This window comes from Urtica dioica, chromosome 8 (assembly GCF_054948205.1).
Source record: "Urtica dioica subsp. dioica isolate 48M chromosome 8, U.dioica_male_clone48M_v1_H2, whole genome shotgun sequence".
Lineage (NCBI taxonomy): Eukaryota > Viridiplantae > Streptophyta > Magnoliopsida > Rosales > Urticaceae > Urtica > Urtica dioica.
This window is the reverse complement of record NC_142763.1, coordinates 34,670,476-34,684,475: the sequence shown is the minus strand read 5'-3', so window position 1 is coordinate 34,684,475 and position 14,000 is coordinate 34,670,476. Positions and strand designations below refer to the sequence as shown.

At 34.8% G+C, this 14,000-nt stretch overlaps 1 protein-coding gene across 1 annotated transcript; it reads right to left on the bottom strand.

Annotated features, from left to right (window-relative positions):
* Positions 1-7,934: 7,934 nt before the first annotated feature.
* LOC149389462 (serine/threonine-protein kinase BSK1-like) lies at positions 7,935-12,148 on the bottom strand. Its single transcript, XM_089622699.1, has 9 exons — positions 11,660-12,148; positions 11,416-11,551; positions 10,820-10,953; positions 10,608-10,713; positions 10,244-10,329; positions 9,773-9,961; positions 9,131-9,301; positions 8,933-9,046; positions 7,935-8,435 (listed from the first exon to the last, which is right to left on the bottom strand). Exons 1-9 carry the CDS (start codon positions 12,017-12,019, stop codon positions 8,169-8,171), a joined length of 1,563 nt encoding a protein of 520 aa, XP_089478825.1. The 5' UTR covers positions 12,020-12,148; the 3' UTR covers positions 7,935-8,168.
* Positions 12,149-14,000: the final 1,852 nt, after the last annotated feature.

Sequence of the window (14,000 nt, the reverse complement as noted above, 5' to 3'; positions counted from 1 at the left end):
ATTCAGCTCCAACGAGACCTCATCGATGCCGATAATACCTCGTTGTCACCGCCGCAACTATCCATGCTGTATCGCGCCGTCTCCTTCATCGGCGATTCTTACATACATAGTTTAGATGATAATATTCGTTCGTTCGCTCAGAATATAATCAATTCGAACTGTTTTGCCTATGATTTTAGTTATGATTCTCGTAGTTAACTCTGAATTTTTTTCAGCTAATTAATTTACCAGAAGATTAAATTCAGTTTACCGTTCATATTTCTGTTGTTTGGAATCGACGGTGGTGGTTTGGAATCGGTGATGGTGATATTTACATAGTTTAATTGATAATATTTGTTTGCATGCTCAATATATAATCAATTCGAATTGTTGTGCCTAGGATTTTTGTTATGATTCTCATAGTTAACTCCAAAAATATAACCTGATTTTTTCAGTAAGTTAATTTACTAGAAGACTAAAATAAATTTACCGTTCGTATTTTTTGCTGTTTGGAATCGGCGATGGCTGTTTGCAATCGCGTATGGTGATATTTACATAATTTAAATGATAATATTCGTTTGCAGGATCATAAAATAATCAATTGAAAATTGAACTAACTAGGATTTTAGTAGTTAACTCTGATTTTTTTTTAGATTTTTTTAGTTAATTAATTTAACAAAAGAGTAAATAATTTACCGTTCGTATTTTTGTTGTTTGAAATCGGTGATGGTGATATTTACATAGTTTAATTGATATTATTTGTTTACATGCTCGTAATATAATCGATCCGAATTGTTCTTCCTAGGATTTTGGTTATGGTTCTCGTAGTTAACTCTTAAACATTTTTTGATTTTGTAAGTTAGTTAATTTAATAGAAGAATAAATTCAACATAGTTTGATTGATAATATTCGTTCACATGCTCATTATGTAATCAATATAGTTTGACTGATAATATTCGTTCGTTTTACTTATGATTCTCGTAGTTAACTCTGAAAAAATTTCTAATTTTTTTAGTTAATTAATTTACAAGTATTTGTTGCAATTAGTCAATCATATTCATTTCTTTTGAAGATCTAATTCAAGTTACATTTTATTAGGCAAATAGCCCAATAGACCGAAGTTAATTAAATTACTTCTTCAGTTAATTAAACCAATCATTCAATTAATTTAATTAATTGAACAGTTAATATAATTATCGAATAATTAAAATTAACTTCGGTATGATTGGCTAGGCTAAGTTTTCGTCAAAAAGGGTGTTAAGTCTGCACGTGTTTTGCATGTGATGTCCTGAAATCAATGTTTTAAATTTTGCCTATAGTCGGAGAAAATCGCCGGCGTGGCCGTTGCCGACGTGCATACGGTCGACGAAGGAAGTGAATCGTTTTTCCATCTTTTGTCGTTCGATTTTCGGAGAAAAGACGTGCCGTTCGACCAAAAAACGATCGCTAGTTTTCGGTCTTGTAAATGAATAGAAAGCACCAAAAATCATGGATAATCGGAGATAATCAAGAGAGACGAAACATTTGGGCGACTTTCAGCTTCTCAGAGACGAAGATGACGATGATTTCGGCGAAAATTAGAGAAAATTGGTCCGTTTCCAATCGTTTCCACCCAGCGCAGTGCAATTACGTCAAAAATTCGGCGAGAATCGGTGAGGAAATTCCTGATTTTCTTGTTCGGTTGGAAACCATAAACCCAATTTTTTTTTTCCAAATACGCTCATGAGACTTTCCAACCGAAATCACAAGAAGATGAGGAACAAGAACGAAGTGACGAGACCTACCGCGAAGACTCCGTCGAAGAACTCTCTTTCTCTCTCTCTCACTTTCTTTCTTTCCTTCGATTTTTCTTTCTCTGCAATTTTTCTTCGTTCGTTCTTGAGGTTTAATCCTGTTCGTGGCTTCGTGCGTATCACCACATAAGCAGAGAAGGAGAGAGAGGCGGTGGATAAATAAAGGCTAACAGGAAAGTTCTCGAATTTTCTTTTAAATCCTCATCTTTTTCCCATTCATACTTTCCTCCACAATTCAACTTTTTCTTGTCTTTTTAGTTGTTGCATATTGATCCTTGACATTTAAAGCTTGATATTCCAATCCAAAATAAAAGAAATAAATCTTAGAAAATGAATTACATAATTTTCTCATCCATCAGTCTTCAAAGAAAATTTATTTCTATTTTTGATTAATTTTCATCAATTCGAGAACCTTAATTTGCAACATTTTTTCTAAAAATTTTGAGTCGTTATAATTTTCTCATCCATTAGTCTTCAAACAAAATTTATTTCTATTTTTGATTAATTTTCATCAATTCGAGAACCTTAATTTGCAATATTTTTCTCAAAATTTCGAGTCGTTAAAAAAAAGCTTAGAAAGAAAAAGAAAAGGTGGACTTGACACTAACAAATGAGTTATGAGCTTAATTTAGAAATAATAAAATAAAATAAGTGTCTTAGCGTAAATAATAACCATTATAAATGGAACATTTTGATCTTAAACTATTTTTTAGAATAAGATGATCATTAACAATCAATTTCGCAAATATATTTTTTTTTTAAATTTGGACTATATTTATAAATATATATGTATTCGTTTATTTTACAACATTATTTCCGTTTGGTTTTCCATCAAAAACGGCATTTCATTGCCTTTTTCCACATTTTTTACGTTCGGTTTTCCGTCGACATGTCGATTTTCCGTAAATCATGAGGCTCGAAATGGTATCGAAAACGGCATTCGAACCTTGTCTGAAATAGCAAAATAACTATTTTGTATGTGGTAATTTTATGCATTTTCATTCCCATCAGTTGTGATAATTCTACTGTTGTTTATATGTGATACTTGTATGGTCATTATATTATGCATTGTTTCAGAAGAAGCAATTCAGTGGCTGCAGATTTTTGGAATGGGTGGACCCACTGATGTGCCCAAGATCAGTTCAAATTATTCTTATTAAATAAGATAAATTCCTTCGAAAATCAAACAAAATCTCTTGTGAATGAAGACTTTGATGTTGACGAACGAACCGTAGCTATGAATGAAATGAAGAATGTGAAGACTTTGAAGATGAAGAACGATGCAACTGAATCAAGTGAATTGAAACAATTGATTTTATCGAAATCATTCAAAATAACAATGTTGCTCCTTGTTGTTTTATATATAGTTTTCGTGTTGTTGTTTAAATTAATGTTTGTCTGATTCAAATACACTTGTGGAATCTTTATGGATTTGCAGTAGATGTGTATTGAAATGAATTGATGCTTTTTGATTTACTTATGTATAACATTTGGAATTGAATGAAATGAACGGAAATGAAATCTGTTTGGCAATTAATGACATAATTTCAAGGCCTGAGGAATTGACAAAACAAGTTTAATAATCTTGACAGAATATTGCATTTACATAACAAGTTTTGCAGTGACATAACAAGTTTTGCATTGACGGAATATTGTACACTTATAGCATAGGATTGACACAAGTGTTGTGACTAGTGTTCAATACTTGAAAATGGACCACTAACACCAAGCTTGAGATATACTAAGCTTGTACATATAATTAGTTACACAACCTCTTTACAAAAACATTTTGACAAGTTTGTAGGTTTGTTACACATTCAAACCGATTACCCAAAATATCAACAAAATGAGGACAATAGACAAGCTGTGTGATCTATATCACTGTCCTTATAATACGCCGCAATCACTCTCTGAATAAAACTCCAGGATGCATCAGAAGGTCTCTTCTAGTGGTCTGAGTCCTGAACCTAGGGCTTTTTTACAAAAGAATGGTCGAACAATTCAGAAGATGAAATAACTGAATGAGTATATGTAAGAATTTAGAATAATCACCCTTAGATATTTCCGGTTGAAATTGCGGATCTGGCTGTGATGTTTAAGTAGGCTGAGTAGATGGTTGTGTTGGTTGTGAAGGTCGAGGTGCATCAGTATTTTGATTCATTGTTTGGGCATTAGCGTTTTGCTTTTGGTTTGATCTCTTTTGCCTATGAAAGAAAGGGTCAAACACATTATCTCATATCACAATCAATTCCTAAATATTTCCAATTCCATATCATGTATGAGAACTCTACCTGAAATTCATGTTCTCGTCTAAAACAAGCTTTAATATTATATCCCGCTTCTCCACACTTTGAGCATTTTGTTGTAACATATTGCCTTGTCATCTTCGTGGCATGCCTTGGAACCACCTCATCATGTTGGAGTCTTCAAGGCTTTTTTGGTCATCCCGGTTTAGCTCTATCAGCTGGCATCGATATGAAAGTGAGTCTTGTTTTCGACCATTGACCTATTGGATTAATTGGATTGATCTTGTGCATGTAGGTGTTTTTGTAACATTCCTGTTTGTATCAATTTGATACATACTTCAACGGATCTTCATGCATGTGCCAAATGCAACTTATAGCATGAGTACATGGAATCTCTACAATAAATAACTAGATATAAAATATGATCAACTATATAAACTATGATACCATGTTAATATGATCAACTATTAGAATAAAATATCCTTAACTAATTTGATCAACTATTAGAATAAATATGACTCTAAGTACTTGAGAGATCTCATCGCTTGCAGGAGCATGTACCTCTAGCAAGATTGATCGCGTCCATGGTCCCGTACATGTTTGTTACTTTGAAAGTCAGACTCCCCTACCCAGTTAGGTACATTCTCTATGCTAACTCTGAATTCCATTTTTCACCGGCCGATCTTTGTTTACTAAATCGTCGAAGAAGATACATCGGAATCCTCTCAAGCTTGGAAAGAATAGGCTTTTGCATTAGACTCGCTCTTGTCCCGTAGAAACTCTCAGTAAGATTGTTGAGTAAAATCTCGTATTTAGGAGCTGTTCTGAAATGGCTTCGTGCCCAGTGCTGTGGATGTTTCCCAATCAACCGTTGATAGGTTGCTTCATCCTCAGTCTTGATTGAATCCATTGTTGCCTCATACCGGGGTACTGAGTACGCTATACCAGCCACCATCATCGCGGTTTTGAGAAATCAACCTTTGAAAACCTGCAATGACATAGTGAAATTGAAGTTAGAAGTGAAAATCAAAGTGAATTTACATAGTGAAAATTAAACCTGCAGTAACATAAACCGTATCTTTGTGAAGTTACCTTGAAGGTGTCGAGCACAATGCCTATGTTCACCTTGAACGGAATCCACATCCCTGGGTTAGATCGTTTTAGCTTGGCCACGTAGTCCCCATGATGCAGCGTATTGTGCTCGGAATGAACCTTCAATCACTTTTGTTGCAAGCTTTTTGGCTCTATACGCTTTGACTCTATTACAATTGAGAATAAAGTGATGTTGCACACGATTCATAAAGTCTGCTGTAGACCAAGACTCACTATCCTTGAAATGTTGGAGATATATCTTCGATAACCACTTGTTGAAAATCTGTTCCGGTTGACTCTTGGACATGTGTGGACAGAATTGAACGTCTTTATAATGAACATTCTTGTCTCACATAACAAAGACACATATCAAATCCATTTGTACTTTATATCTTTACATTATGCTCTAGCTCGTCCCGGGTCATTTTTCTTGAAGTAAATGTCTGTACCAACGTGGATGGCATGCTCTTTTATTGCGTCCTTGAACGTACTTGCATTAAGGAAACATAATCTCAACTTCATTCTAACATGTTTCATGTCTGTGCCTTCTTTTAACTCTTGGAATCTAGGAAATTTTTTGTTACCACTTCTCTTGCTCATAAGCTGCTCAGGACAGGAAGCTTCGGCATCCTCTTCTGATAAAGAATCCACCCTGCAATTTCAGCATCGATATCGTAGTCACTCCCATCATCTCCACTGTATTCAGGCATAGGCATTTTCCTTTTATCTGCCAAACCTTCAAGACCAAGGTTTATAACTTCACCATCTAGATTCATGTCATCTTCACTAAGTTCAAACCCAAATTCCTGCTCAATGGGATCAGCCTGTTGTTCTTCACTATCAGCCTCATCGTAAATATCTATGTGCTCCTCGAATTGTGGCTCTCCCTAGGCTTCATGTTCTGCGACAACTTGTGATTCTGGCTGAAATTCAGCTTCAATTTCAATGCGTGTTGTGTTATGATGTTGTACAATTCTCATCTTGGAACTCAAAGTCTCCACGGGTGATAAGCAATTTCGGCAACTCAGGACCGACTTGGGAGTTGATTGGGTGATCACATAACAAGTCAATCGCCCAACTAGTTTGCAACATCTCAGTCGTTGCCGCAATTAGATCAGAGTCATTATCGACAAACTCAAGCGTTGACGCTCCAGGGGCCCTTAAAAGTAAGCACCACCACTGTTGTAACCTACTTTAGATTTCAATATTCCATCGATCTCAAATATCGACATCATGTCTATGTCGGACTCATGCTTTGAAACATATCTGCCTACGTACGTGGCTCCGTCGTTGCGAAATAATACCCAGCCTCCATGTTATATGTTTATGAAAAGTTGTTTATCAATTCCCCTGCAAACAAAATGAAACAAAAAACAAATACAAATCATTAAATACCACCACCACGTAACTATGAAATAAATATCCCAATATTGGAGACTAAATTATTACATTCATATCCAAAGACCCTACACTTTGCCAATATAGGAGACAAAACCACTAAAAATGGAACCCAATAACTGAATATATATATAAGACAAATACCGAACGGTCCAAAAAAAATGAATAAATTCCACTAACATAACCACCACTTTCAAGTGGGGTTTCATTTCTGCTCCCAGACGGCTTTTTAGCAGGCAACTTTCTTTTCACGGCAGATTTCGTATTTGAAGGCGATTAACCTCCCCGTTGACACCTTGAGGGTTCACCATCACTAGACTTCGACGGCGTTTTGTTTTGACTTACGCGATCGTTTTTCGACTAAGATGATTTCGTCAACGTCTTCAAAAATTTCCCTTTCAATTGGACCATTGTCGCGGATTAGGGTTCAAATGTACTGCAACATTCTCGATTTAGAGTTTTCCTATTTTTGTTCAAATGTTCAATTATGAATGTCGTTTTACTATATAATTTTTTTATTTTCTGATTTAATTTAATAAATATTCTTCTTTAATTCTATTCAATTCTCTTTTTTTTTTAATCTGATTGGACAACATTAAAAAATTACCCTCAAGTCACGAATCACATGCAGAACACGTACAATTAACAGAAAAATTGACCACCGTTTAGATGGAAAGAGAATAACTGCAAACATTCAAAGTTCATAGGGCAAAATAACATGGAATAAAAAGTTTAGAGCGGCATCTGTTATAGGTGAAAAGTACAGGGGGTAAAAATGTCTTCAATTCTTTTTTTCTTTTTTAAAAGAGTGGGCTATTGGTTACTGGCCTAATTGCCCCATTGATTTATCAGATGAATAAATTCAATTTAACGTTCGTATTTTTGCTGTTTGGAATTGGTGATGGTGAAGACTCGGGTCGACGGTAAATTAAATTAATTAAATTGAAAAATATATTAAGTTCGTAATAAATTAAATTAACTAGAAGAGTAAAATTATATTAACTACATATTAAATCAAATTAGCTTTTTAGTAAATTAAATTAATTAGAAGAGTAAATTAAATTAACTATTCTCCGCAACGATATAATTGTACCTGCAAAATTATGTGAGCTATTTACCTAATAAAACGAAATATAAGCTAAAGTTATCAAAAGAATGTAGGTGATTGGCTACTTACAAAAGTACATAATTATCTTTTTAAGATTTATAATTCCGAATTGACCTTTGATTTATACCAATCATAGGTCAATCCAAATAGTTAGACATATAATGGTTGTAGATAAATATGCTACACTTGGTTAAAGATGGCTGTATTTTACTTTCGATGAGAAGTGATGTTTAATTTTATAGGCGAAATAAATATCATTCCATATCCAACGCCAACAGGCAACATAAATAAACTGGGCAACGATGGCGAAATAACACTGTTAAAAGAAAAAACCTCCCCCCCCCCCCCCTTTTTTCTATTTCATTTATAATAAGAGTTATATAACATTTTCAATGATGGAAAAACCAAACTGGATCCACAGCCTCAGGTTTTTATACAAGTTTTTTGCCAGAGCCTCAAACAGCGATGCATATATATGTATAGGCAAGGTTGAGTGCATGAAAATGCAGTCGAAAGTTGGTGTTCTTCTATTGCAATTGAATATTTAAGAAACTAAGCAGTGCTAATGCTCCAAGAAACGCGGCGTTGTTTCTTCTCCTCCAAGGCGGTGGCTTCGTGGAGCATATCGGCGGCATCCTTGATCATTCCGATCTTGGACAACGCCACCGACTGAAGGTAGAACGAGGTCGGCCAATCCGGATCTATACACTGCGCTTGCATCGCGTCCCTCAGCGCCTTATGTGCATCATTGCACATCAAATGGCACAGACTCCGTCTACCAAACACCGTCGGAGACACCATCGTCCCTACATTTACAAACTGCCCAACAAAAATCAAAACACAACCCCGTAGCTAGTTCCAATGCCAAAAGACAAAAAAAAAAAAGAATTAATTAACATCAGAGTCAGGCCTGGGGTTAGGTACCCGAATTCAAGAATGGATATGAGTTTTTCTTAACATAGCTAAATGACTCCTTTGTGAACATTTATCACTTTCCTTTTCTAATCTTGATTGTCCAATTACTTAAATGGCTTTTATGCTTATATTTATGTCATTATATGTCCATAAATGTAATTCAGGAATTCTGCAGCCAAGTTTTGGAGCACAATGATATAAATGTCTACTATGAAAAATAATAATAAAATATATTATTTTTTTCTATGTTATTAATGATCAAGTACATTTCCCCTTTCTTTAGTTTTCTTCTATTTATACATATTGGGTACAAGCTTCATTCAATTTCTATGATAGGTAGTTCCCAAGCGACAAATAATTTTTGCCGCGGTAAATAATTCTCTTTACATTTATAATCAAACCTGGGAATAGCAATCGATGGCAGTCTTGAAATCCTTGTCCCGAAATGCAAAGTCACCTCGCTTCCTTGCCTCGAGCATGTCTCTCATCTGCTGAGTCCACTCTTGGAACGACAACTGGAACAGCATAGAGCATATCCACATCAGCATATCCCCGGCCATAATCAAGATATTGTGTTTTGCGTGACGATTTTACTTTACCTCATTGGTTCCCAGGTCGTCTTTGTAGTGAGTCATTACCAAGATCTGATGAATTGCGGTGAGGTCCATCCGGGCACACGCCTCGCCCATCGGCGAAAAAGGGCGTTGTGGATGTGGGGTAGATGGGGCTTCTTCGTACTTTGGGATTCCAAGCATAACATAGGATTGAACCTATGAATCAATATGGATTTCCGTAACATATTAGGAGGGTTGGATTTTTTTTTTTTTTTTTTCTATTTCTCAAAACCAAAGTATACAAAGGTAAAAAGAGTTTTTTTACCATCACTTTCATCAAAATGCTACGAAGATATTATTCAAGTTACTACTAAAAGCTCGATTGATTTTGATCAAATAATCCCATCATAAAGTCCAATATTAACGTAGAAAAATGTTTCCCAACGTGTGCGGTGAATCACCATGAATGGGATGAAAGAGTATTGCCAACTATGTAGCTATATATAGAGTTCTTTTGAACTCCGCAAATAAAATAAAAATAAATAAAAATTGAAAACCAACCATAAACAAAGAAAGTTGAATAAGCATGATTCAGGCAAAACGGAATTCCAAATTATGACTTTTAACACATTTAGTGCAAAAAGATTAAACATAAATAAATAACTAAATAAAATTCAGAATTCTTACGTCGGGTTTGGTGTTCAGCTGAGACAATGTTGCAATGATATCCTTTGTATTAGGTCGCTCCCGAGGTTCATATTGCAAACATTTAGAAGCGAGATGAATTACCACCGTTGCTTCTTCCGTTGAAAACTTTTTTTCCAAATGCGAATCCATCAACAGAAGGATATCCTTTTGCCGAATCATATCAAGGGCCTAAAATCATAAGCAGGATCAGATTAAAATTAAGATATGGTTAACATGAATCAATGATAAAACAAAGCAGCATCATATTTTGGTAATCATTGTAATGATATCATATTTAAATGGGAAAATGTAGTGGAACCAACAAAGGAAAGACATATCACAGACCATAAATACATTATTTGAGATTTAAAACAAAAAATCACTACCATTAAAATGACAATGAAATCAACACTAAACAAAACAAAGACAGCGAAATGATAACACACTAAAACCATGTATTTGTACACTTACGTGACTCGGTGGTATGTGCTTTCCACTGAGTAGATCCAGAAGGACAGTGCCGAAACTGTAGATTACACTTTCCGTGGTGACTCTACCTAAAGTACAAATGTAACGGAAATCACTCGGAGATGTAGGAAAAACAAGCATGCCATATAATCGAAAATTAAAAATAAACATACCAAAAAAGACAAGAAAAGTATTTATAACGTATGTTTTGCGTATCAATAATCTTCCTCCCACGTGTAATTCGGCACGTAAATTAGTAAAATCCATGGTTTATGAGTAGACATCTAATCAAGGACACTCTAGAACTGAAATCTCTGACACATTACAGAACTGAGAAGCTTCTAATGAGGATAGAGAAGTAACGTACCATTCTTCAAATACTCGGGAGGTGTATAAGCAAGGTTTGTGCTGTAACTTTTTCCATCCCGGCTATTTTTCAAGAAGCCGAAACAGGAAAGTCGCGGATCACCGTCCTACGAGTGTATTCAAGTATTATATCAACGTCACATTCCCATAATACGTGCATAAAGAAATTAGTGAAAAATATATCGTTTTTGTTATTATTTTTAAATGAAATACCTTATCGAAAAGAACCCTATAAGCGTTCAAATCATGGTATAATGGATGACCCTCAGAACTACAATACTCCAATGCTTCAGCGATATAAAGAGCCACTCTTAAACGCATAGCCCACTCAATAGTTTGATTTTCCCCTACAGATTTTAGGGAAAAAAATCTATATCACTCCGGAAGAAAAAAAGAGCGTTATAAAATAAAAAGACGGAACTTATTCACAAACTCTTCGAGAGCAAAACCCTAGAACACGAAGAATGACGTCTTGAAATTCTATATTATACGCAGATTTAGACACAACACCCACTACTTGGGCCTAAAGCTTAGCACTTGTAACCAGAGAAGAAATCAAAACCTGATCTCTTACACGTGAAAATGACGCGCAAAGATATCGAATAAGTCTTGCATGTGAAACTCTATGAAACAGAGCACAGGTTTTCTATATCCCAATCAAACAGTCTAAAGTTAATTCTAATCTAAGGTTTCCCTTGCCTCGTTACAAACAAAAAAATAACGACCTTTAAAGACCACTTCAGCAAAACCCTAAACCATCCAAACAATCAAACTTCAAAAAGGAAAAACAGTGAAAGAGGGAGATATACAGTGAAAGAGATGCTTAGCGAGAGTGTCGTTAATCATGAAGTCAGCCACTAGAAGCCTCTCATCACCTTCACAGCAATACCCAATCAGATTCACCATTCTCCCATTTCTCAGCTTCCCAACTCCTTTCGCTTCTTCCTATACATTGAAAAATCCACATAAAAAAATTTTAAAAAAAAGGAAAAGAAATTTGACTAGAGAAAAAGAAATGTCTTCTCATTTATTTATTAAAAATTTTGTACTTACAGCGAACTGTTTGGGATCGGGCCACGAAGTTTTAGGAAACTTCTTGACAGCGACTGAAATGGAATTTCTTAAAAATCCTCTGTAAACCACGTTCGAAGCTTTGTCTCCGGACTCGGAGACTATCCACTCCGCGCTGAAATTGTTCGTCGCGTTTCTCAACTCGACATACCTGAATTCCGTCACCGCCGAAGATATCGCCGGGTTCGGAGCCCGGTCCGCCGCCGCGGGCTCCGCCGCGACCTCCGGTGGCGTGAAGAGCGGTTGGGCTTTGAGCCTGACATTCTTATCTGGTTCTGACTCTGGTGGCTGTTGATTTGATTTCTTCTTCTTGAATGAAAAGCATGATTTGAAGATTCTCATCTCTCGCTCTCTCTCTCTCTCTGTAAGAATTGGTTCAGTGTCTCAAAGGTTAAACAGAGAGTTTGGGAAAACCATGAATGAATGTGAGAGACAGTAAGTGAGTTGGTGAGTGAATTAAAAATAAATTATAGGGAGTACAAAAATTGGGGCTTTATAGTGTAAGAAAAAGGGTTGTCATTAATTGATTAGTCCTAATTTATAACTTGTTACATTAAAACCCAGTTGGAGATTTTAAATTTATTTTAGTTTAAGGGCCTTTTTTAATGGCTTGTTGCTAATATCTATAAATGACAATTATATTCCCTAAGCAAAGACTTTTACTTAATTTGGGGATTATATTACCGTATATGATATATCATCATATTATATATGTCAAATAGGAAAGGTTTTCTTTAGGATTAGAATGATGGGTTATTTGCCATTTTTGTGCGTGTTTCTAATGAATATTTTTTTTCTATTAAAAAAATATTCACTTTCTTTGCATTTTCCATTTATGTTTATCTATCTATAATCTTTTGTTGATATTAATTCCCAAATAATATTTCAAATAAAGAATTATAATATATTCCAAAATATTATAGATATCTCACCATATCCTACTGAAGACAAAATATCAACAAATTAATGTCTTCTATTGAAAAATCTCTAAAAATTATAAAATCTCGATTATATAACGGCTTTCGAAATGAAGAAAATCAAGCATTAGCTTATCAACTAAATACCGGCACCACTAACGGTGATAAGTAATTTTAATAAAGTCATATTTTTAACCGCTTTTAACAAATTTATAAAATTTTGATATATATAGTCAGAATAATTTTTTAACACGTGTTCTCGAGCTGATTAGTAATTGTATATTGGTTAACTGTTAACCATTGACTAAAATAAACGGTCGATTAAAATTTGATTGAGTGCTAATAATTAATATATATTTGATTTAGAAATGACGTTGACTATGATTTTACATAATAATTTTTTGTTTCCTTTTTATAAACATGATAAATTTTTTGTGCTAGGATATCATATAATAATAAATACTCTATATATCCTCTATAAAAAAAATTTTGCTAAGATGAAATAAATAATAAAAATCTTAGTAGTTGTTAGGAAAGTCTCCTCCCACTTTTGTGTCTCGTTTTTTTATACTCTATATGTCCTCAACACGTATATGGACAAGAAAATCAATCATATGTACTAAGAGTTTCCATATATCTGTCAAGGAGAAAATGGAAGTTAGCGATGACTACCAGAAAATTGTTTAACAATTATAGTCTTAATTTTTTTTAAATTATATTTTAGCCTTAAAATGGAGTCTGTTAACATAAACTACGGCCACCCTTTATAGGGGATATTATAGACTCTATTCGAACATAAAACGGTAGTGATTAGCATTAACACTACAGTTATTCTAAAAAAAGTGGTGTATATACCCAAAATAAACAAATTCACCAAAATTTTCACTACGTTTAAAAAATGGGGGAAATTTTCCACCTCTATTATATTTCAGCGGTAAAAGCTCTAAATTTGACTATGTATACTTTGTTTTCTTATTTGGACTAAATTTCCAACATATTCTCTCTCTCTCTCTCTCTCTCTCTCTCTCTCTCTCTCTCTCTCTCTCTCTCTCTCTCTCTCTCTCTCTCTCTCTCTCTCGTTGCGCAACACCTTTCTCTTTTTCTACATCTTCTTCGAACAAAACCTAGGGTTGTGGATTTTCCTGTATTTGTGCTCTTGTGCATATTCTCGCGGACATAACGAACCTGCCTTGCCATATTGTGAAGGGATGCAAGTATTGCATCAAGGATGTTGGTGCCCTGCCCTTTTTATATATTGGGCCATCATTTGGTGCAGAATATTCTAAGTTTCCACCACAACGAGCACCATCTTCACCACGGCGATTCAGGCTCCATTCTCTATCTCTCTCTCGTTGATTTTCCTCTCTAATTTTGTCACTAACTCTCTCTCTCTCTCTCTCTCTCTC